At 41.7% G+C, this 24,649-nt stretch overlaps 1 protein-coding gene across 1 annotated transcript in view; it reads right to left on the bottom strand.

Annotated features, from left to right (window-relative positions):
* Positions 1-1,791: 1,791 nt before the first annotated feature.
* The window catches only part of DGKI (diacylglycerol kinase iota), a 265,587-nt gene continuing 242,729 nt past the window's right edge, over positions 1,792-24,649 (bottom strand). The window contains exons 31-34 of the mRNA XM_058190874.1: positions 21,615-21,735; positions 12,927-12,963; positions 11,128-11,227; positions 1,792-10,200 (exon numbers count right to left, since the gene is read on the bottom strand). Of these exons, the coding sequence (XP_058046857.1) occupies positions 10,084-10,200; positions 11,128-11,227; positions 12,927-12,963; positions 21,615-21,735 (375 nt within the window). The 3' untranslated portion in view covers positions 1,792-10,083. The remainder of the gene's footprint in view (positions 10,201-11,127; positions 11,228-12,926; positions 12,964-21,614; positions 21,736-24,649) is intronic.

Here is a 24,649-nt window from a genome sequence, read left to right as displayed (position 1 = left end):
ACAGCAGTAGCAATGGTGTGGCAAAGAAAGCATATCTCACGGAACAACAAAAGGCCAAGAAAATTAAGCAAAGCAGTGACTGGTTATTCAGAACAGTACCCATCTAGCTAAATGTATGCCTCAGAAAATACTCAAGATCAACATTTTAGTGGGACGTTTGACTCAATCTCCAATCCATTCCCAAATGTAGTAAATTCCATTTTGTTTTTGCACTATTGTTTCAATGCCAGCATTGACCAAATTCTTGAAAGGCATGGTGATAACACATTTTTAGAGATAGTTAGGTAGTATAAATAGAGGACAGAGGTATAACAATCAGAGTCTTTGACTTGGCCCATCCTATGCTTAAAGCCATCGTTAATATAACCATTATTTAAGGAATTAAATCCAGTGGCTGAGTTTGCCTAACCACCTCACAAACTAGATAGACACATTTCAGTTTAGCTGACATACAGATACATAAACTGTCTGCTCACAACTTCAGTGTGTTCAGTGTGCTTTGTGCTCAGTCAATATTACCCTGTACAAGTTGTGAAGCAGCTATTGTGTGTGCAATGTGTCATTCCATTGAAGCATTGAAGTGTACTTGCTAGCTCTTCATTCCACTGCAGTTGTCAGCTCTGCTTTTTTTCTTTATTTCTTCCCCCCACTCCAACCCCCCCCCCACCCCCGTGAATTATTAATGTGGGAAATTAAAGAGAAAAACCTTTGATTTTGAATGGTTTTTCCTTTTAGTCTAGGAAACAAAAGCCAAGCCAGGTAGAGCAGGGGTGTCAAACTCAAGGGCCAGGGCCTGGATCTGGCCTGGGGGGTTGTTTAGATCTGACCCTGGAAACAGTGAAGGACCAGCCCGTGGTGCCTCTGCCAGTGAAAATGGAGCTTGGGAGGGCCACACATGACCGTCCTAGGCTCCGTTTTCACTAGCAGAGAGTTGCAGGAGGCTGTCACAGCCGAAAACAGAGCTTGGGAGCCTGTTTTTGCTGGCAGAGTGCTCGGGCCACCAGCAACATCCCGACACAAGTGATGTCGAGCTGGCCATGCCCACCCAAGCCCCCCAAGGTCTGATGCAGCCCTCAATGAAATTGAGTTTGACATCCCTGAGTTAGAGAGATGGTTCAGTGTATTCATTTTGTATGAGGTTGACAACATGACTGATTAGGATTTGAACCAGAGACCTTTCAGACTACAGCTGTTGCTCAGCTCATGAATGTGGCAATCAGGATGGAGATTTAAAAGGGGCAAGGCTTTGATTGCCTAGAGAGGAACACCATCTTGTCTTTTATTTTCACTTCTCCCACCCCTGCAGACAGCACCACTACCAGATACACATTCATTTCTTCACCTCTCATTTTTGGCAAGGCATTAGTCATGTCCCTGTGAGAGTCAAGCCTTCATATATGATCATGATTGCTTTCTGTCTGGAATCCATGTCTCTTGGCTTCCTATGGAAAGGCAACAATCTGGTGAGAAGGACCATATGGTTATACAAGACTTTCAAAGGCCAGTAATAATGCATAAAATGTGAAATTTCAATGTAACCAAAAATGATGAGCATTTTCTGGTATTTTGGCATCTTTAGGTATCCTAGTTTTGCACATTAATTTGAGAAGTGTTTTAGAATAGAAATATGCAACAACACAGACACTTTTTTTTTCCAAAAAAGAATCACATTTATTGTGATTATTGATAACATGAAATATTGTTGTCCCAATTATAATACAGACTGGGACAGTCATTTCAAGAGTTACAATGGAACCAAAATGCAACAAACGTGATCTAGGATTAGCCATGTTTCACATCGTCAGGTCCTAATGAGGCCTGGCTAAATCTAGATCTTACATTTTTGGGGAAATACGTTCCTTTTCTATGTGCATTCTTACTCAGATGCACCATTCTTATAAAAACAAATAAAAGCAAATATATTATTGAATTGAAATTGCTCATATTTATTTTGAGTGGGTATCCTGCCCCACACAAGATCACTATGCCAGAAATGGCATCACATCACAAGACTTTCCCAAGCTTACAAAGATTTTAGCGACCTTTCATTTAATGCAGTTTAGTCTCATTTGGGAAAATTAACAGGGCTGCTAATTAACAGTCATCAGGGCTGTCCTATGATCCATTTGCCATCAGTAAACTGGAGAGAGGAGAGGGGGGACGGAGGGAGGGAGAGAGAGAGAGGGAGAGAGAGAGACCTTCAAGAATTGACATAGTTTTCTGAAGGGGGTTAGATAGACAACGGATTTTGTGGACATCATCATTAGTTAGCTACAAACAGGTATTATGGGAATAACATGACTAAGCAAATAGCTAGGTTTCTTATTCTGTGTTTCCCATTTTAAGTATGTTAAAGTGCTTTGCATTACACAATCTTATTGTGAACTTCCATGACTTTGCAAATGACACCAATTTTGTGGAAAACAAGCAAGAAGATGTGCAAGTTGACGTTACATCACAAATTTTAGTGAATTAAGTATTACTAGGAAGGAAGACACACCTTCTGTAATGTCTCCTTATAGCCACTCCTGTAAACTATAAAACATGCCAAAACGATCTATCAGATACTTAAACCCTCCACGTGATCATATTACACTTAGTCCTAACTCCTATGGTTCTTTAATAGCATCACTTATTAATAAAAAGAAAAACAAAATTGATATCATCGTATAAATGAACATGACACATGAATCTATATAATCATTGACTTTAATTATAAAAATCAGTGATTATGTCTGTAGACGTTATCTATTTCTGTGTGGAACAATAACTGGAACAATATTATATTGGCAATAACACTGGAAAGCTATAATCATTCATGGCTTTGTTTTCTGGCTTATCTCCATGAATTGAACAACTAAACTTCCCTGGGTATGTTCCCTTCCACTCGAGCTACACGAGTCTTGCATGTCAATTCCTACATACAATTGTCACTTTCTGGATATTTGTGTTGTTTGTGAAGTTGGCCTTTAATAATAGAAGGTTGTTCTAGGAGGCAGATTTACCATCCAAATGACCACAGCGCACGCAATGCCAATGGCTATTTATTAGCAATTCCACGCAATGGAATTGGCCCACAATCTGCTTAGTGAAGTTGTACAAATAAAAAAAGCACAGCAAAAGCTTCTAGTGTTCCAGAAAAGGACAAGAGGCATTAAAAAACAATATTAAGAAGTGAATGAGCATTGCAGGAGACAAACTATCCACCGAGGAATTAATATGGTGCATACCTTCAAGTCACATCTCCCCATCCAAAAAGAAAAAGAATGGTATGTAAGGTAAAGGTAAAGGTTCCCCTCGCACATATGTGATAGTTGTTCCCGACTCTAAGGGGCAGTGCTCATCTCCGTTTCAAAGCCAAAGAGCCAGTGCTGTCCGAAGACATCTCCATGGTCATGTGGCCAGCATGACTAAATGCCAAAGGCACACGGAACACTGTTACCTTCCCACCAAAGGTGGTCCCTATTTTTCTACTTGCATTTTTTATGTGCTTTCGAACTGCTAGGTTGGCAGAAGCTGGGACAAGTAACGGGAGCTCACCTCATTACGCAGCACTAGGGATTCAAATCCCTGAACTGCTGACCTTTCGTTTGACAAGCTCAGCATCTTAGCCACTGAGCCACCGTGTCCCTTTTATGTAAGGTATGTAAGGAATCACTAATTCTGCAGGTTTTTCTTTTTCCTATTGTAGGTATGTGCATATCTCTTGAATGCCTCTGTGGCTCATGGAGGCAGCTACGTCTTCCAAAAACTTTTGTATTTCTGCTTCAAAGGCTTTCCTAGAATGGCTCCACCTGTGAGAGCACACACTTCGCTTAGTTGGCAGTCCTGCAAAAATGGTTGTTCTTTGATGAACACTCTCAACAAAGGAAAGGGTTTGAAGCAGCCACACATTCATTGTATTTATTGATTAATAATATTTGAGTAAACCCCCTCCCGCCAAATATTTGAGGAAGCCTGAGCATCATGTATCTAACTTGAAATGAGAAAATTAACCACATCCAGATATGGAGCTCCACTGTTCATTGCTTAACTACCCATGTCCTGGGCTTGTCTGATGAATGACATATTAAGAATGACATATTAAGGTAAAGGTTCCCCTCAGACATACATGCTAGTCGTTCCCGACTCTAGGGGGCAGAGCTCATCTCCGTTTCAAAGCCAAAGAGCCAGTGCTGTCTGAAGACATCTCCATGGTTATGTGGCCGGCGTGACTAAATGCCAAAGGCACATGGAATGCTGTTACCTTCCCACCAAAGGTTTTTTCTATTTTTCTACTTGCATTTTTTACGTGCTTTCAAACTGCTAGGTTGGCAGAAGCTGGGACAAGTAACGGGAGCTCACCGTTACGCAGCAGTAGATTCGAACCGCTGAACTGCCAACCTTTCGATCGAAAAGCTCAGCATCTTAGCCACTGAGCAAATAATAATAATTATTATTCATATTATATATTTTATTTAATGGTATATATTGTAATTATTTTTATCTATTTTATTGTAAGCCTAGGCTCACATGTGAGATGAGCAGTTACATTAATCAAACAAATAAATAAAATTACTAAACCAAGTTATTATTACAGATTATTATTGTTGTTATATTTGATTATCATTTTATTTTTTTGTACATCACTCACCCAGAGTTTCACAGCTGGAGTTGGGTGAGCATATGACTTTTAATAAATAAATAAGACCTATGAAGATTTTTTGATCACGTACATGATTTTTCCTCAGGCATTTTAAATTGGCCTTTAATTTTAGTTTAGTTTATATTGTTTACATTTTTGAATGACCACCATGTTGCTACCTAAATGATATGGTGTTTTCATTTTGTACTTTATTTTTTTTTAATTATTTTATTTGTTTACTCGTTTTTTCTCAGATTGTATTCCTAATGTGTTTGATTGAGAAAGATTTGGCTATTGGATGGTTTACAATTTAAATAAGCCATTTTTAATAATGATTTCAGAATTACCCTTCAAAACACCTCCATGAAACAAAGGAACACACTATCTTGTAATGAATGGAATAGACCAGGGGTGTCAAATTTGATTTCATTAGGGCCACATGAGGGTTGTGTTTGACCTCGGTGTGTGTCTGTGTGTGTGTGGCCAGGCTGGGTGTGGCCAGCTCAACATCACTAGTGTTGGGGCCACCTGTGGTGGCCCAAGTGCTCTGCCAGAGAAAATGGGCTCCTGAGCTCTTTTTCAGCTGCAACAGCCTCCTGCAACCTTTTGCCAGTGAAAATGGAGCTCAGGAGGATCACATGTGGCCTTCCCGAGTTCCGTTTTTGCTGGCTGAGGCACCACAGGCTGGTCCTTTGGTGTTTCTAGGGCAGCCCCACGGGCCAGATCTAAGCACCCCCCAGGCTGGATCTGGCCCCTGGGCCTTGAATTTGACACCCCTGGAATAGATGTAAGACTTATCTATTAAACAACAGCAGCAGGTGAACTGCCTTGACAAACCATTGTGTTTGTATTTTGCACACACTTATGGAAAAATCAGTTCAGGTATGCTTCTAGGTGTTCACTAGAAGAAAGGCAAGGCTGCGATGGGGAACTAGATCAACAGAAATGGCAAGGTGCAATCAATGCATGCCCAGTGTCTGTAATAGCTATTCTAAGAAACAGGAGAAATTTACCAAACCTATTTTTCCAATGTTATCACGATTACAGGTAGTCCTTGACTTACAACAGTTCACTTCATGATCATTTGAAGTTACAACAGCACTGAAAAAAGTGACTTACGAGCATTGTTCAATGTTATGACCATAGCAGCATCCTCAACAGGATCAAAATTCAAATGCATTGCAACTGGCTCATATTTATGACAGTTGCAGTGTCCTGGGGTCATGTGGTCACCTTTTGCAACCTTCTGACAAGCAAAGTCAATGGGGAAACCAGATTCACTCAACAACTGTATTTCCAATTTAACAACTGCAATGGTTCACTTAACAAATGTGGCAAGAAAAGCGATAAAATGCGGGCAAAACTCACTTAACAAATTTCTCACTTAGCAATATAAATTTTGGGTTCAATTGTGCTCGTAAGTTGAGGACTACCTGTATTTATGTTGCTGTAAATAATCATTGTCCTTCGTTTACGTATATTTAAAACTTCAACTGAATTATCTAAATGCACCTCTCATTTCTCATTACCATTTGATCCCACCAATACGTGCACACACACTTGCAAATGGAGTCAAATTCATTATGAATCAAATGCAGTGGGCTCTGATTTTTGGCAAGATAATGGTTTGTTTTGCTAAATTCTTGTCTTTTTGAATTTCTATTTAAGTAGGATATGGCTAGACAAATTATCTTACCCTGGAGGCTGAGACCAGTTACTAATTCTGCATGTGCTGTATTTCAGTCAGTGCCGTATAGAAGCCAGTTTTATCTAATCTGGCAGCTTTAGCTGTACTGGAATGGCCACTTTGAATTTTGGGAATTATAGTCCCAGCACATTTAAATGGCATCAAGTGAGGGAAACCAGCTAAACGTCAGACTGTTTTGTTAAAATGGAAGACTACTGAAGACAGAATGTCATATTGCTTAGTAGAACTATTTCAGAATTCCATCTCTAATTTGTACTTTTAGTAGTTTAGAAAAGAAAAAAAACATTTGACATATGTCTCTTCTTGGCAAAGAAACAAGTTCTAATGCTCTAGATTTTCTTTAACTTTTTTCATAAATATATTCACAGGTCTACCCCTGGGTGCTAATTGCTTGCATACTGTTTTTTGTTTTGTTTTTTTTACAAAAACTTCAGGACACTTTGAATAGTAACAGGTGCAGTTAAGTGTTAATTTCTCTCCCAGGCTCCATGTTTCCAATGACTGCTTGTGACAAAGCTCTCAAAAAGGAGAAGGACGTGTGTCTCCATGTCAAAGTATTTACTAAGGCAGCATAATGAACTTAGACTAAGACTAAACCCTCCCCAACAAATAAAGCTAATTACTTTACTGGGGACAGAGATCAGCAGGAAATAAATATACTACTATAATATTATAAATATACTAAAAGATAGCTAACTTTCATCATACTTCCTTGGCTTAAAAAATGTCTATTAACACTGGTGGTAGAATGGTTATCTATAGCTTTTCTCTCAATGCCTAACCATTTTTTCCCACTTTTCCACAAAGGTTAAGAATTGAACACAGATGATAGAAATAGTTGGCATGCATAGTTCCAAAAACACACCAAAGGCAATAGATATGCTGATACCTCGTGGTAGATATTACGGCCAATGGAAAATCATCGGCCAATCATTACTGCATCAATGGATGAAAGGTTTGACCAATGCTAGACCCTTGTGTTTAACCACCTCTCAAAACTAATTCCTGGCTTTATACTCTGCTTTTCCTAGTCAGGCCAGCAGAAGACCTGCCCACCATAAGTGAGAGCATTCTCAAAACTTGCTCCTGGCTTTGCTCTAAGTTGGCACAAGCTTTGCTCCTTGCCTTCCCTATGCAACCTCACATTATGGAGGCAAAGAAGACTAAGTTTAAGTAAAAATTGTTGTGCCCATGTTGCTCATAATCTCACCAGTGATCCATGAGTGACAGTTTGAGATCCTTCCTACTGTATGCGTAACCTCCATCTTGATATTACATTGTACGTACTATGAATATGCATTGGATTTAGATGAATTATGAATCCCAAGCTGAATTAGGCTTTCACATAGAATCAGGAGCTGCTCAAATTATAGCAGAGCTTCTCCAAAGCAGACTGAATCTGAATTTGAATCTTTTCAAGCTTTAGTAGTGATTCACAGCTTGGAGATGGGGGACAAGTAGAGAAACAGGCAGATACAGACTGGATGTCTGCAGAAAAGGGGAAAAAAAGCCATTTCTCTTTAACTCTATAATGAAAATTCCAGGATTGGAAAAGCATTGTCTGCACACAACCTTAATATTTAGTTGCACGCTTCAGCCTCATTATCAACATAAAAGCTTTCATAAGACTGATAAATTTTGAAACTCCATTATCTCTTATAACTTGTTGCAAGTTAAATACTAGCAACTTTGGATCATATCAGCACTCTATAGCTGGCGATAGACAACCGAATTTAAGACTCATTCTCCATCCTACTTCTTCCATATGTAACAGGTCCTGCAATGCCCATCTAGCTCTAGGAACAGTCCCCAGTGTGGAAAGAATTCAGGTTTGCCCTTACGCTTTCCATGCAAAAGTTAGTTCAGTTTGGCATAGGCAACAACAGGAGCAAATGACATGGGGCAGAGATTCCATCGAGATATCATAATATAACATAAGTTACTTTAATGGGCTCTCAGCCTACTGCAGATTCTTCTCTGCATTGACTTCCAAGTCTACCAAATTAGCATCAGCTACAGTCTCTTGATGGCTCCTTTTGTAATACGTAATTATGATTAGATAGATGATTAGATACTATGAGTTCTGGGATTTGCATTCAGCAAAGGCCTAGAGGAAATCAAAATGGAGAAGGCTAACAAAAGAGTTCTTCAGTCCAGCAACTCTTTCTAAAGGCAGTATTCAAGCTACAATTCTAAGCAAATATCTTCTCAAGCCAATAACCTCAAATGTGTACCTCACAGAAGATTAAGATACATTGGAAAGGCTTTGCTACAGAAGCTTAGAGTGTATATCTTATCATTTGATGTATGTTGATTTTCAGTCAAGTCATAGATTCTGTTTAATATCTTTTACCCAAGGTAAATCTCAATATTTGACAGCACCTGGTTAATCTCTTCTGAGCTTGGAAATGAAATTGGGCCAAGCCTTGTTCAGGCAGTTGCAGAGAGTACCTGGCTGTAGTTTAGACAGAGAAGTTTAAAAAATATTCCAGAAGGATGGCAGTGACAAACTATTTTGGTTACTGTTGCCAAGAAAATTGAAAGGGATCTGTTCACTGAGTTTTATGTCAAACTTAACTTGAAGGAAATTTAGCCAAATCCACCTTTTAGCCAATGTGAAAAGCTACACATTAAGGTATGTAAACAAGCAGAAAATGTTACCGATATATTTCCCATGATCATGATCTGGCATCTTGAAATATTTTTGTAGCAAAGTTTGTCAATACTAAACCAAAAATAGCTAGTCTACTGTAATCAATTGTGATAAGGAAGTCACTCAAAAAGGAACTGAGATATCTCACTAGACTAGATTGGTCACTAAAGTGACTATGAGGTCCACAATTTATTCTGTGAATTTGGGACACTAGTAAGTTACCACCAAACCTAAGGCCTGAAATGAATCTATGTATGTAGTCACTCTAGAATTTGAGTAAAACCCTCATATATTCTAAGAGATATTTATCACTTTGATAAATCTGACCTGTTTCTTTGTGCCCTGTAGTCTCACCTTTCTATGTATAAATAAATAGTAAAATCACTCTTCTTCTGCATGATTCTTTCTGTCACAGACCTGATATATATCCAAAGAAAACAGGGAGGAAACGGGTTCAGAAGAAGCAATGATGTAATAATGCAATCTTGGAGAGAATATGAAGCAGGAATTCATTATATGGTTTTGCAGTGAGCATTCCAAATCCCCTTTGACAGAGTTGATTTAATCAAGAATGGTGAAAATTTTAGCACAAAGACATAGATGCTGGTTTACTGCTGTGGAACACAGCATCTGAAACAAGAATATAAAGCATGAAAGTAAGAGAAATGGAGGACGGGAAACACAAGATTTTCATGGGAAGAGTTAGAAGAAGATAAATGTTTGCCTGGATTATGAATGTTTGTGTTGTTTCTGTTTCTCCCCCCCCCCATTTTGTGTTGCTGTTGTTTATTCAAATAGATTCTACAAGGGGAACATGGGAGACATTCATGCTACTGAGGGAGAGCAGTGAGAATACATTTCCTTGGCCTATGGATTCTCCAGGCCTTTGAGTCTCCTTCTTTATCCCTACAAGCAGACACGTGGGAACAGTTCCGTGGCAAGTCTCCATAGCCCTTAGAAACATGTGGCTTCTTCTCAGAGTTTGCAGGAGAGCGAGAGACTGGTGGTTCCATATGCTTCTTCCTCACATGACACCTCAAGCGTACCTCAGGTGCAGCTTTGTCATTTCCTAGAGTTTTCTCTTGCACACCACAGAGATCACACGGCAGTCTCTAAATCCTCGTGGGGCACTACTGGATGATTCTGATGACTCTCCAAGTAAGAGGCTAAATCTGGATCCCCAGCCTGCTGGGCCCTGTCTCGAGGTGTCTTACCCTATAATGGTAAGGCAGAAAAAAAAGAGAGAAAGAGAGAAACCCTCAGCAATAGAAAGGGGGAACCAACATGTTGAGCATACGGATTCCTTCCCTTCAACCAGGGGTGTCAAACTGGCAGTCTGTGGGCCGGATGCGTCACGTGCAGGCCACACCCACCCCAGCTCCGTGAATGGGGAAACATTGTAAAACATCATGTGATGGCAACGTGACATGAGGAGTTTGACACCCGTGCCTTAGGCCTTTATTTGACTCAATAGGAATTCACTTTTTAAAGATAACATTGAAAACACAGTTATATTTAGCAGAGGAATTGTTCCTCTGACAATTCCGTTTACTTGTTTTGATGGGCTACCATATATAAAGCTCCAATGAGCTTTGTTTTGGTGGATTCTAAGTGTGAAGTCCTGTTTTAAATCAACCTTTAAGCCAATGAATCTTTGAATGTTACAACCTAACAACATTTTCTTGGAGTCTTAAACTGATTAGTTACCAAGAACTACGCATGCAGTGGCTTCCAAATTACAATTAAAAACATCTTCACCGGTATAGGCCCTACATGAAATCCCATCGTTTCAATTCTTAAGTGGCATTTCAAGATCATATAACCCTTTTAAAGTGCTGATTTACCAGCTGGCTATATTGCTCATAAACTGTGGTTTTACATGACTTGTATTCTTGTAGATTCCATGGTTTTGACTACCGTCAAAAGCCGCCCTGAAATAGCTGATAGCAAGTGACAAATGACAGGTAAATAAAACCAGCAGGGCTTCTGTCCAAGTGAACACGGTGAAAGCGTGCTGAAAAACAAGCAAGCGGAGGCTCTCAACATATTTGCAAAGGCATTGCCTGGGTTGGCTACGCATTGATTTCACTTGCACACAGAACTATTAAAATGGATGTGTTTGGTTTGGTTTGGTTTGGTTACCTTGGAGTCCATTTTCCTCAATGATGCCCCTGCTTCTACCAGCAGCTGGCAGATGCCACGGTGGCGTTGGCAAGCTGCCTTGTGCAACGCTGTCTCACCCCTGGGTGTTTAATGGGAGGAAAAAAAGCCTATCAATATAATGAATTACATTCAACAAGACATAATTTTGACGGCTGCTGACACAGGCACATTTTCTTAATTTGTCCTCTAGATCTTTGGTACAGCAGAATATGGTCTTAAGAGAGCTCAAAGTTTTCATTTTAGTTTTGCTTTGTTTTATTGCCATGCTTAAAGCAACGTACTGAATATTAAGTTGTTACCCACACTGAGGTCCAATTTTAAATCACTTACATGATGGGTTTTTTCCCCTACACCTCTGCCCATTTGGATGAATTCCCTTGAAGAGTAAATTTCCTTCTCTTTCATTCCCAGAATCTGAACAATAAAATACTTTGGCTTCAAACAGTGGAGTATGCTTACATGTGTGTGCTTTAAGAACTTTAAAGCAGACATCAATATTTATGTTGTATAATTCGCTAGATTTTGGAACTGAATATTATGTCATCTCTGAAGATATATACACTGTAAAAGCTGGGTGTTAACATTTAAACCAATATGAAGAAGTTTTATTCCATTTTTTATTTTGCTTGGGCTTAAAACCAAAGAATTTAGCAGAGATTGCAAATACAAGCTGTGATTCTCACAGGCTGCCTAATGATGGATCTTTATGTTCTTATTGTAGTAACTACACAAGGAACAAAAGAAAGCAATTAATTGTATCCAGAAGCTAAGAGATGCAAGTATAGATTAACTAGATCCCAACCACACAGCTAGATCTCTTTTTCTAGAGCTCTTAAGGATTTCTTTTTCCTTTTTCTTGCAGCACCATGACATTTTCACTAATCTGGTTATTCCTTTCAGATGCTTTTAGACTAGCATTATGCCAATCTGTTCACTTTCCAACAATTTGCCCAATTTGGAATTAGGAAACATTAGTTCAAGGTGATATCTTAGAGGTGTCTATAAAGCTTTGTATAGATTTTTTGGCTTTTTACTTAACGGATGCCCCTAGCTCATATATTGCTTCACCGTAATGTATAAGTCTTTTTTCTCCAGCTTTTTCTGGGCAACAATCACCTGATAGCACTATATTGGTAACTGATCAATAGGGCAGAGTCAAATGATCATTTTGAGGCGCAATCATTGAATGGAAGGGACCAAACAAACTCTTACAAAGAAGTATACAAACTTGGTGGGAAAAAATTAAACTGAAATTTAAATGCAGATCTTTTTTTCTCAATATAATGTCCCCAAGAATTTCTACAAAATTGCTTTTAGTCCCTATGTGGGAATAGTAGAACATGGATTTGACCCAGTATTGATTTGAACTTCAGCTTTCATCACTACTGGTCATGTTGGCTAGAATTGAAAAGTGTTTTTTTTCCTTTCTCTTTTAGATTTGGAGGGAAAAATCAAAACAAAAGCCCAACTCTGTAGTGAACTTTCATGTATCTAATAATGTCCTCAAAGTAATCATTTTGGATTTGGTAGACAGGACTATAATACTTGCTGTGGTGGGGATTCAGAGAAGGCAACTATGGATTTCAGAACTTCGCATGTTTTAAAAGGAATAAAATATAGACTTTAAATAGGAACGGACAGGCTAAGGTTGTGTGAATCAACATGTTAAATTGTTATTTTATGCTTAATCTTAGATGACATTGCTTTGATTTTCCTATGCAACGAAAAGTAAGCTGGAATGAAAATATGAGAAGAGGAGCTGAGTCAGCAAGACTTACGTTTCGCTATCTGTCATATCCAGTAACTCAGAAGGACCTACAAAAGAAAATAAAACAGATGATGATTGTAATGTATTACTGTAAGTTTTGGCGGGAGTTTTAGGCGGGAAATATCTCGTTTCTGATTGGATGCAGCCTCAGGCTGAAGGGTATATAAGGAGAGGTTTTTCTCCAGAGTTTTGCTGGGTCACACTATATTAAAGAGCTGTTGTCACCAACCTGGTCTCCTGCCTCGTCAATACCCATACATAACATTGGCGACGAGGATGGGATATTGAGGCAGAGCACCAGAACAGAGCTGAACTCACTACGAGAATCAAACCCAGCAAGGTGACGGCGAATGCAGCGATGACCGGCTACACGCCACCCACGCCGTTTGACCCTGCCCAGGAGACATGGGGAATATATATGACCCGTTTCGAAAGTTTCCTGGAGGCAAACGAGCTACAGGGAGTCTCCGACAACCGCAAACGGGCTTACTTCATAAGCCACTGTGGGTCAGCAGTCATCGCCGTCGCAGAAGCCCTAGCGGAGCCAACACCGCTACACTCCGTCTCGTGGCAGACCCTTCAGACACTCCTGAAGAATCACTACGCACCAGCCCCGTCCAAATACGTTCGAGGGTGCGAGTTTGGGGAGCGCAGGCAACAAGAAGGCGAGTCTATCAGCGACTACATGGCAGCCCTGAGACAAGCCTCCAAGCATTGCGAGTACCGCGATCTGGACGAAGAGCTGCTGGAACAACTTATACGGGGGGTCAGAGACATCCGTTTGAGGAGACGGTTGCTAGCCAAGAGCAACCTGACATTGGCAAACGCTCTGGTCGAAGCCAGGGCCCATGAGATGTCCAACCATGCAGCAGACACCTTACAAAGCGACTCACGCCGATGGCGGGCGCAAAGCGAGCACAGTCCACCACGAAGAAACCTATCGTGAGTCAACCAGCGAAGAGGAGGAAGAAGTCCACTACACCGGAAAATCGACAAGGAAGACCCGGAGGAATGCGGAAGTTGCGGGCGACATCAGCGCCAAAGATGTAAGTTCAGGGACGCCATTTGCCGGCGGTGTGAAAGGAAGGGGCACCTGGCTCAAGTCTGCCGAGCACCCCAACCTTCCCGCCGAAAATTCAAATCGGCCAATCAGAGCGGCTCTGAGTCAGAGATGCAAACCCCACATTCCCGCCGAAATTTCAAACCAGCCAATCAGAGCGCGAGATCGGCGAGGCGACCCGCGATTGGCCAGGAAAGAAAGAGCGCGAAGTCAAACCGAATGACTGTTACCATAGACCACGCAGCTACCCGCATCGAAGAAAAGATCTTCACAAACCCGACAATTGAAGGCGTACCGTGCCGACTGGAAGTAGACACAGGATCAGCTATCACAATCATGTCCTGGGACACTTTTGTGAAAGCCTTGCCGCACATCGCAAAGCGCAAGCTACAGAAACAACGGCCCCGGGTGCAGGATTACCAGGGCAACCGCATCCCTGTTCGAGGGACAACGACCGTCGAGGTCAAGTACGGGACATACGAAAAGACCCTGCCCATCACGTTAGTCGAGGGAACCTTGCCAAGCTTGCTGGGGCTAGACTGGTTCCGGGCGTTGGGAATGGGGGTGACTGGCGTCCACCGGAGCGGATGCAACCTGCAAAACGCCCTACTGGAGGAATTCGCAGACGTATTCGAGGACCGTTTAGGCAAGTACAAGGGGACCCCTATCTCCTTCAATTTAGACCCCCAAATAGCTCCCATTAGGTTAAAGGCAAGGAGGGTTCCTTTTGCACTCAAACCTAAAATCGACAAAGAGTTAGATAAATTAGTCAGCCAGGGGATACTAGTGCCAGTTGACCATGCCAAATGGGAGACGCCAATCGTCACCCCTATAAAACCAGACGGGTCCATAAGAATTTGTGCTGATTACAAGGCTACCTTGAACAAAGCATTGCAAAAGAGCGCCTACCCAGTTCCAGTAGTGCAACACTTATTGCACTCACTAGGGCACGGACAAGTTTTCGCCAAATTAGACTTGGCACAAGCGTACCAACAGCTACCCGTAGATGCTAGCACAGCTGAGGCCCAGACCATTGTAACGCACCGGGGTGCCTTTAAGTGCACCCGGTTACAGTTCGGGGTGAGTGTGGCCCCGGGGCTATTCCAAAATTTGATGGAGCGGCTCCTACAAGGGTTACCGGGAGTCGTACCCTATTTCGATGATGTGTTGGTATCAGGGGAAGATTTAAGAGAACTGGGGAAGCGATTAAGGAAAGTTTTGGCCATTTTTAGGTCGGCAGGATTAAAAGTCAAAGCAAGCAAGTGTCAGATAGGGGTCGAATCTGTTGAATTTTGGGCTATAGAATAGACAAAAAGGATTCACCCACTGAGAGCAAAGTCAAGGCGATAAAGAGAGCCCCAGCACCCAAAAACAAGACAGAACTCCAGGCTTTCCTGGGTCTGGTAAACTTTACGCCGTGTTTTTAAAAGACAAGGCAACCGTTGCTGAACCGCTGCATAAATTGCTTGGAAAAACACTGCTTGGTCGTGGGGAAGTCAGAGAATAGGGCATTTGAGGCAGTAAAAGTTTGCTATCAAGCGATAGCCTGTTAATACAATACAACAACAGACTGCCGTTAGTATTGGTTTGTGATCGTCCCCTATGGAGTAGGAGCGGTACTTAGCCACAGACTCCCAAACGGCACTGAAGCCCCTATAGCGTTCTATTCACGAACGATGTCCCGGCTGAGAGGAATTACAGCCAGCTAGATAGGAGGCTCTCGCAATAGTGTCAGGGGTGAAAAAATTTCATGAATACGTTTTTGGGAGAGACTTTGAAATTATCACTGATCACCGACCGCTATTGGGGTTACTGGCTGGCGACCGTCCAACGCCAGTAGCACTCTCACCTAGACTGACCAGATGGACTATTTTTTGACCGCATACTCCTACAAGCTGCAGCATCGGCCTGGAAAAGAGCTGGGGCATGCGGACGCATTGAGCAGATGCCCATTGCCAGGGGAAATCGAGGACCCCACCCCGGGCACACCCGTCCTACTAATTGACTCTTTGGACTCGGGGCCAGTCACATCGCAGGAAGTGGCTCGGCCTCCTACCGGGACGTTGTTTTAAGAACTGTAATCAGTTGGGTTCAAAGGGATGGCCGCTGCGCCCGGCGACGTTTCAAGGAATTTGTAAAGAAAAAGGGAATTGTCTGTGCAAGGGGTGCCTGCTCTGGGGGATAGGGTGGTAGTTCCAGAGAAGCTGAGAAAAAGTCCTGGAACTCCTGCATGAGGGTCACCCAGGAATTGTGAGGATGAAGGGTTTGGCTAGGAGCTATGTCTGGTGGCCCCTAATGGACAGGGAAATCAGTGACAGGGTTGGCCGATGCCAAGTATGTCAGGAATCCAGACCACTACCACCCACGGCCCCAGTTTTGGAGTGGGAGAAACCCCAAGGCCCTTGGTCCCGCATACACATTGATTTTGCCGGCCCTTCCACGGCCAAACATTTCTAATTGTGGTGGATGCATTCTCCAAATGGCTGGAGATCATCTAATGAAATCCACAACCGCGGAGCTGTCATCTCAGCACTAAAACACCTTTTCGCCACGCACGGGTTACCGGACACCCTCGTGTCCGATAACGCCCACAGTTCACCGCAGCATTATTTGAAGGGTACCTGGCTGAAGAGGGCATCCGACATGCCTCTCAGCGCCGTTCCACCCTGCGTCGAACGGCCTTGCTGAACGTTTTGTCCGGAGTGCGAAGAAGCGCTATCACGAAGCGGCCCGGCGATTGGCAGGCACAAATCGACGCATTCCTAACCGTCAACACAGGACCCCTGTGTGGCCACCGCCGCAGCCCAGCCGAGCTATTAATGGGGCGGAAGCTACGGTGCCCGCTAGACCGGCTACACCCGAACTACGTACAGGACGGGTTCAACACAAGACCAGCTAGAATCCGAGAGTTAAACATAGGAGACTCAGTGTGGGCACATAATTACAGCGACGGCCCTAACTGGAAGAGGGGGATAGTCATAGACAAAACGGGCCCCAAATCTTATCTAGTGGAACTAGACGATGGCAGAATCTGGAGGCGCCACATAGATCAATTAAGAAACAGATTGAGCGATAAGGCAGAATTAGGCGAGAACAGCCCTGACTATGATTTAATTAACCCCACAGCTGACCGGCGCCAAGAACAAACAGAAAGCGTAAGCAAAGAACCAAACAGAGACTTATCTGAGTCAGGCGAGGTCCAGCGACACCCTCCGGTCCCTCTAGAGGACAGCAGGTCCGAGCCGGCGAATAATCCAGGGCCGGATGGCCGGGAGGAGGAGCTCAGAGGAACGAAAAGTCCCTCCGGCAAGCTCGACTCAACTCCAGAAAGTGAACTGCGCAGGTCCGGGAGAGTCAGGAGACGCCCCACGTACCTGCAGGACTACGTAGAGAAGTAATATGCAAATATTGGCAAAGTGCCTTCTGGGAGGGAAGGAGTGTAATGTATTACTGTAAGTTTTGGCGGGAGTTTTAGGCGGGAAATATCTCGTTTCTGATTGGATGCAGCCTCAGGCTGAAGTGTATATAAGGAGAGGTTTTTCTCCAGAGTTTTGCTGGGTCACACTATATTAAAGAGCTGTTGTCACCAACCTGGTCTCCTGCCTCGTCAATACCCATACATAACAATGATGTTGTTTTCTACTGGATGTTGAAATCTGTTCCCCACCCTGCTCTCCCAGAAATTTCCTTCCTCTGTGAAAGATGCTTTTGTTTTGCTTTTTGTATTTAACTTATCCTCAGAGTACTTTAATGCTTCTTTCAGGAATTTTTTTGAGTCTATCTTACTACTGGAGATGCAATAGTTAATGTTTTTCTCTGCAAGCTCTGTAATCATTGTTTGATACTTCCCTATCTTGAAGAGCCCTCTTGAGATTGATTTGAATTATGGGAGGCAGCAGAATTATGGCGAGATGCTGATATAACGAAACAGGATATTCACTCACAATCAGCTATACTGCTCGTAGCAATGAAGTGATTTTTCTTCCCCTTCTGGAAGAGAGGGGGAACAAACAATTTCTCCAAGCTCAATGAATTTAGAAAGTGCATAAGGTATTTTTACTCCATCACTCTGAACTAGATTCTAGATTCAACTTCAGAGACGAAAGGAAGAATTTCATGCCCTTTCTCACCCAGTAAAAGTTGTGTCTCAATCTTGCTTTGGGCCAAGGTTCCCAAAAATGGTCAGCATCAACCCCCAAGGGTTAATGGGAGTACCCATCATTGTTATTGTTATTATTAGTAGCAGTAGCAGCAACACTATTATTATTAAACTAAAGGTAAAGGTTCCCCTCGCACATATGTGCTAGTCGTTCCTGACTCTAGGGGCGGTGCTCATCTCTGTTTCAAAGCTGAAGAGCCAGAGCTATCTGAAGACGTCTCTATGGTCATGTTGCCAGCATGACTAAACGCCAAAGGCACACAGAATGCTGTTACTTTCTCACCAAAGGTGGTCCCTATTTTTCTACTTGCATTTTTTACATGCTTTCGAACTGCTAAGTTGGCAGAAACTGGGATAAGTAACGGGAGCTCATCCCATTACGTGGCGCTAGGGATTCAAACCACTGAACTGCCGACCTTTCGATCGACAAGCTCAGTGTCTTAGCCACTGAGCTACCACGTCCCTTCTTTTATTATTAAAGTAGTATTTATTAAATCAGTTTCATATAATAAATCTTCATACAGGTGTGGGGGATCTTTGCCTTAGACTATTGACAGAGAACAAAGGTGAACAGGCCCCTTTCCAACATATCCTTGTAGAAAGAAGGTGATATGAGAAGTAATTGTAGGGAGGAGATAACTTATGGGTGAGATAATGCTTTGCATGATTCAGTTCTTGGTCCAACATCTCCAGTTAAAGGAACAGGTTAAAGGACAATCTACTGCCTGAGACCTGGTAGATTTGATTCCAGCTAGAAATGGAAAATATATATCTTTGTCAAGAGTCAATCCTGACTTAATAGCAGATAATCAGTCAAAATTGATCAACAATAGCAATATATATATATATATCTCTTTATAGATCTCTGAGTTTGGTAATAAGTAAAGATAAGGGTTCACCTCGTACATATGTGCTAGTCATTCCCGATTCTAGGGGACAGTGCTCATCTTTGTTTCAAAGATGAAGAGCCAGAGCTATCCAAAGACGTCTCCATGGTCATGAGGCTGGCATGACTAAATGCCAAAGGCACACGGAACACTGTTACCTTCCCACCAAAGGTGGTCCCTATTTTTCTACTTGCATTTTTCACGAGCTTTCGAACTGCTAGGTTGGCAGAAGCTAGGACAAGTAATGGGAGCTCACCCCATTACGCGGCGCTAGGGATTTGAACCGCTGAACTGCTGACCTTTTGATCGACAAGCTCAGCATCTTAGCCACTGAGCCACCACATCCCTTCGGTAATAAGGAAGCAGCAAATAATTTATAACAAGAATAACAATAAATAAACATTGCTATATTCCTTATAAACTCCTGAAGATACTAAAGACTGAACAGGCGGAAACCAAGACGGTGACCATAATAAAGATTAAGAGAAAATAAGAGGGGAGCCAAAAAGAAAGTAAAGAAGGGAGAGGTTAATCGTGAACTATGAGACTTATTCAACATTATGGGCCTCCAAGTAAACTCCCCCCCCCCGCTTCTAACTTTCTGTCTCTCAGAGCTACTGTTTGCTGCCAGCTAATGATTCCAGATCCCCCTATTGCAGAACAATAGCTACACAGATGTGGGAAAGGTTGGCACTGGGAAAGCAAATGCTACTGTCCTTCTGCCACAGCAGGAAGCTGGCTGTCTTAGCAAGGGACAAGCAAGGAAAGAAAAAGAAAGGGGCCTGGTAGAGGGAGAGAGCGAGAGAAAACGCCAACCAACTCAAGGCAAGTCCAATAGGGAAACGCATCAGTGAGATTTCCATCAAGCAAAACAGCAGGGAGGGAAAGTAAAATAAAACAAGAGGGAGGGTGGGAAGGAAGGAAGGAGATGCAAGGAGGCAAAGAAATAAATAAAGGGCTCTGGGAAATCAAGAGGAAATAATGGGGGCACTCTCACTTGAAAAGAACTAAAATGTGGATAGTATGGGAGAGGGCGCCCCATGGGAACCACAGTCTTCCCTTAATGTCTCTAATCATCCATCTCTTTCCAATTATTAGCTCCTTTCTCCTCCCTCTGCCTTCAGTTGCTCAAGCCAACACATGGACCGGTGGTTTCCCAGGATGCAAATGAGCTTGTGTTTCTATACCCTTGCTTCTACATGCGAGAAAGCAGAGGATGGGGAAAGATGGCAGATAGCTCGTCCATCTCTGAGCTCATAGTAAGAGAAAAGAGAAAGCAAAAATGTCAAGTCTTTGTGGAATTTTACAATTAAAGGACTCCAATGATTGCCATTCTCTCTTTCCCAAACAATTCCCTAATCTTCTGTATTAGATGTCAAGCAAAGAGATGTTTACCCTGATCAATTTCGTTGTATACATGATGTACAATGACAACAAAGGCTATACTATAGTTTTGGGTTTTTTTCTAAATCCCTTTGCATGCAACCAATCTATTTTCTTTTGTCACCTTCTTGACAAATATTTATTTATTTATTTATTGAGTTTGTATTGATAATATATATAAGTATAAGCATGAATTGAATACGTAAAGTGAATACAATTAAAGGGAACATTAGGACAGGAACGGTAGGCTCGCTGGTGCTCTTATGCACGCCCCTTACAGACCTCTTAGGAATGGGGTGAGGTCAACAGTAGACAGTCTAAGGATAAAATTTTGGGGGTTTTGGGGATGAAACCACACACATGTATGATTAATACACAAACAGATGTACATGTAACAGATGGGTTTATACATGTATGATTAATACACAAACAGATGGGTGGGCCAGAGAGAACTCTGAAGTTGACTAGGACAGCATGGTAGTAATTATCACATATATTCCGTAACCCATTTAGAAACCACTATGGCTAAAGAAAGTTTTAGTACTACAATCAGTGAGGAAACCAGGTAAATAATGATAGAAGTTAAGACTGAGATTGAGAAAGAGACATGCCATCCATAGGGGTGAGAAGAGAGAGAGAGAGAGAGAGATTTAGATTGAGACTGAAATTCAAGACATGGTTCTAGCCATTATTAAGCACTTGGAAATCCTTCTGCTTGTAATGGGAAAATATCAAATGTAAGTTTTATCATCCACCATTTACCATGACTTGTTCCATTTTTTGTTCCAGATTTTTAAATGAAAGGGAGTATATGTATGCTAAAAAAGAGTCCAACTCAGCTTTTTTCAATCACACTGTAAAGGTCTCTGTAAAACTATTTCTATACTAGCCATATTAGAAAGAAAGAAAGAGAGAGAGAGAGAGAGAGAGAGAGAGAGAGAGAGAGAGAGAGAGAGAGAGAGAGAGAGAGAAAGAAAGAAAGAAACAAACAAACAAACAAACCAGAATTTCTTTTTTATTTCCAGCCTCAGGAATCTGATATACCCGAGAATTTTAAGGCAGTTTTCTCTATTTATATATAACCCTTCAGAGGACTAATTCATAAAACAGGTGAGAAACAAATAAGCAATAGATTGGACAAGATGATTATCCACTCCCTTAAATTTACCCATATAATAGTAGGTGAAACAGGATGAACAATTCACTCACCGTGTTCTAGAATGTATTTTACAATCTCAACATGCCCAGTCTTTGCTGCATGATGAAGCAAAGAACAGTGGTCAGGTCCCTGGATTAATAAATTAGCTCCTTTTTTACAGCATTCTACAAACTGGAATAGAGAGAGAGAGAGAGAGAAAATGTAATTATTCAAAATCATTACTTCATTTCGGTAGCGGTCATAAATGAGTACCAATGGAAAAGAATATTTGTGGCTCAGGGTTGGACTGTGGGGTCCTTGGTGCTCTCTGAGCTCAGTTGCTACTTCCTACAGATTTTCATTACCCAACTAGGTAACATCATCAATGCTCGCCTAAATGACTGTACTCAGCTGCCTGTCTACAGATTCCTAGAGATAGAGGAAAAACAAGTTGCTGGTGCAGGATGGAATGAAAAAGCATTTTAAGTTTACTTTTCTTTGGTTGGCCATTGTTCTCTTTTCATTTGCTGAGGTCATCAAGGTCAAAGGTACAATCCCCTAACCTACCTACCTTCCTTCCTTCCTTCCTTCCTTCCTTCCTTCCTTCCTTCCTTCCTTTCTTTCTTTTTAATCCAAGATCAAAATGCTTATGGTTTTACAGTACATAAGGCAGCCTGTTCCAAACTGGTCTTGAGAAGGTGGCCACTAGAGGTGGGAATGTTGGATGTAACAATCTCAACGTTATCTCGAAAGTTGTAAATTGGAGAAATCTGTGAATTTTGGTTTGGATAGGTTTTGTAAGGTTTGTTGATTGAAAAGACCACTCACTCAGAGTTATAGATCAGGGCAATGAATGAGTTGAGGAGGCCTCTGTCAAGCATCAGCAAGACTGTAGAGCTGAGAAGAAATAAGAATATTCCTAACCTATGTACTGGACAACTTGCCTGAAACAAACAAACAAACAAACAAAAAACACAATGCAAAAATTTACACTGGAAAAAAACCACCTGAAATAAGTGCAATCTGCCCACCGTAAAAATATATTCTTTGAATTGAGCTTTAACTGCTACAAAACAAAGGATAATAATTGGGGAGGGGGTGGAGAGATGGAATCCTTTCCATTTTTCACTCTGGCATTAGAGGATACTTAGACTTAGTATTCCTGGAACCTGTTTAATAACTGGACTGCATTCATAGCAAATACTGAAATTACAATGAAATGCAAAGGGAAGCAGATAATGTACCATTAGTTTGGCCATATATCAAATCATCAGAGAATGGACTATGGTGCACTTTGTTTATTCTGGCAGCTACTCGAATCTAACCTAAATTCTTATGCTAATGATGATCTTTGAAGTTGCAATGTTACTAAATTTACAAGGTATTTGTGATCGTTTATTAAGCATTAGCTCTTTTTTTTAAAGATTAGAAAGGTATTTCAGAATAAAAAAATGAAATCCTTTCAAAGAGAAGTTGGCACTTCAATGGGATTACACTCCAAAATATGGGTAGGGACAGCCCAAATAAAGGAGCAATATTAAGAGACCAAAAAAAAACACCCCCTAAATTGGATGTTGCTTTTTAATCAAATTGAAGGTATTGATATGATTATTCTCATGTATCTATTGAGTAAGAGCCACTTGGGTGTTAGGGTTAAGATACTGTACCAAGCTGGAAATCAGGAAACTGAGTTCTAGTCCTGCCTTAGGCATGAAGCCGACTGGGTGTCTGAGCTAGTTACATACTCTCTATCCTAGGAATGCAATAGCTCAGTGGCCAAGGCTCTGAGCTTGTCGATCAGAAAGGTTGGCAGTTCGGCGGTTCGAATCCCTAGCACCGTGTAACAGAGTAAGCTCCTGTTACTTGCCCCAGCTTCTGCCAACCTAGCAGTTCTAAAACAGGTAAAAATGCAAGTAGAAAAATAGGGACCGCCTTAGTAGGAAGGTAACAGCATTCCATGCACCTTCGGCATTTAGTCATGCCGGCCACATGACCACAGAATTGTCATCAGACAGTGCTGGTTCTTCAGCTTAGAAACGGAGGTGAGCACCACCCCCAAGAGTCGGGAACCACTAGCATATTTACCTATCCTAGGAAGGAACAATGGCAAACCACTCCCCAAAATAGTGCCAAGACAAACACAGGAATTTGTCCAAGAAGTTGCCAGAAGATAAGATTGTTTCAAAAGTTAACAACAATAACAAAAAATATAACCTTTGGGGATTGCCACAAAGAAAAGGAAGTCAAATTATTCTCCAAAGCACCTGAGGGCAGGACAAGAAGCAATGGGTGGAAACTAATCAAAGAGAGAAGCAACCTAAAACTAAGGAGACATTTCCTGACAGTCAGAACAATTAATCAGTGGAACAACTTGCCTCTAGAAGTTGTAAATGCTCCAACACTGGTGGAATAGAGTTTCCTGCCTAAGCAGGGGGTTGGACCAGAAGACCTCCAAGGTCCCTTCCAACTCTGTTATTCTGTTCTGTTCTATTCTATTCTATTGTTCTACTTGGTCACATAAAACAAAATTGTAAAAAAAAACACTGAAAAGGCTCTGAAGGTTCAGCCAAGAGTTTATTAGATATCATGCAGCCCTGGATCCTTGGGGTGTGCATTTCTCATGTATAGCATGGCAACAACAACAACAAATAAGAAGAATTACAAAAGTAACAAAGCATAAGCCTTATAGGAAACATATTACTAACTTTAGGATCATACTTATCATAGGACCTTTCATTCCAATCAGGTGCATTAACAGCACACACTGTGTCCTTGCAAAACTGAAGTTAATTTGCATTTGTTAAACATCTTTATCAAAGCCCTCTGGATGTTTTTAAAGGGAGGCTTCCCGTTGGCTGCCAAATGCTTTTCCTAATAGTTGTGGTTGTATGTTGCTATGGTGACTGAACTGGGAGAGGGTGGAGACAATTTCTAACTGGCTCAGACAAGAAAACTCTAGAGACAGAAAAAATTGAGCTAACCCTAGTTAGCATCTTCCAGGTTGTTTATTGAATTTGTATCTAGCAGTTCATATGTGTATCTGAAATCAAGAATATCTGGAAAAGGTAATTGTTTAAGACGCATAAGCAGTGGTGGGATTCAACCG

This window comes from Ahaetulla prasina, chromosome 7 (genome assembly GCF_028640845.1).
Source record: "Ahaetulla prasina isolate Xishuangbanna chromosome 7, ASM2864084v1, whole genome shotgun sequence".
Taxonomy (NCBI): Eukaryota; Metazoa; Chordata; class Lepidosauria; order Squamata; family Colubridae; genus Ahaetulla; species Ahaetulla prasina.
This window is presented reverse-complemented; position numbering and strand designations above follow the sequence as displayed.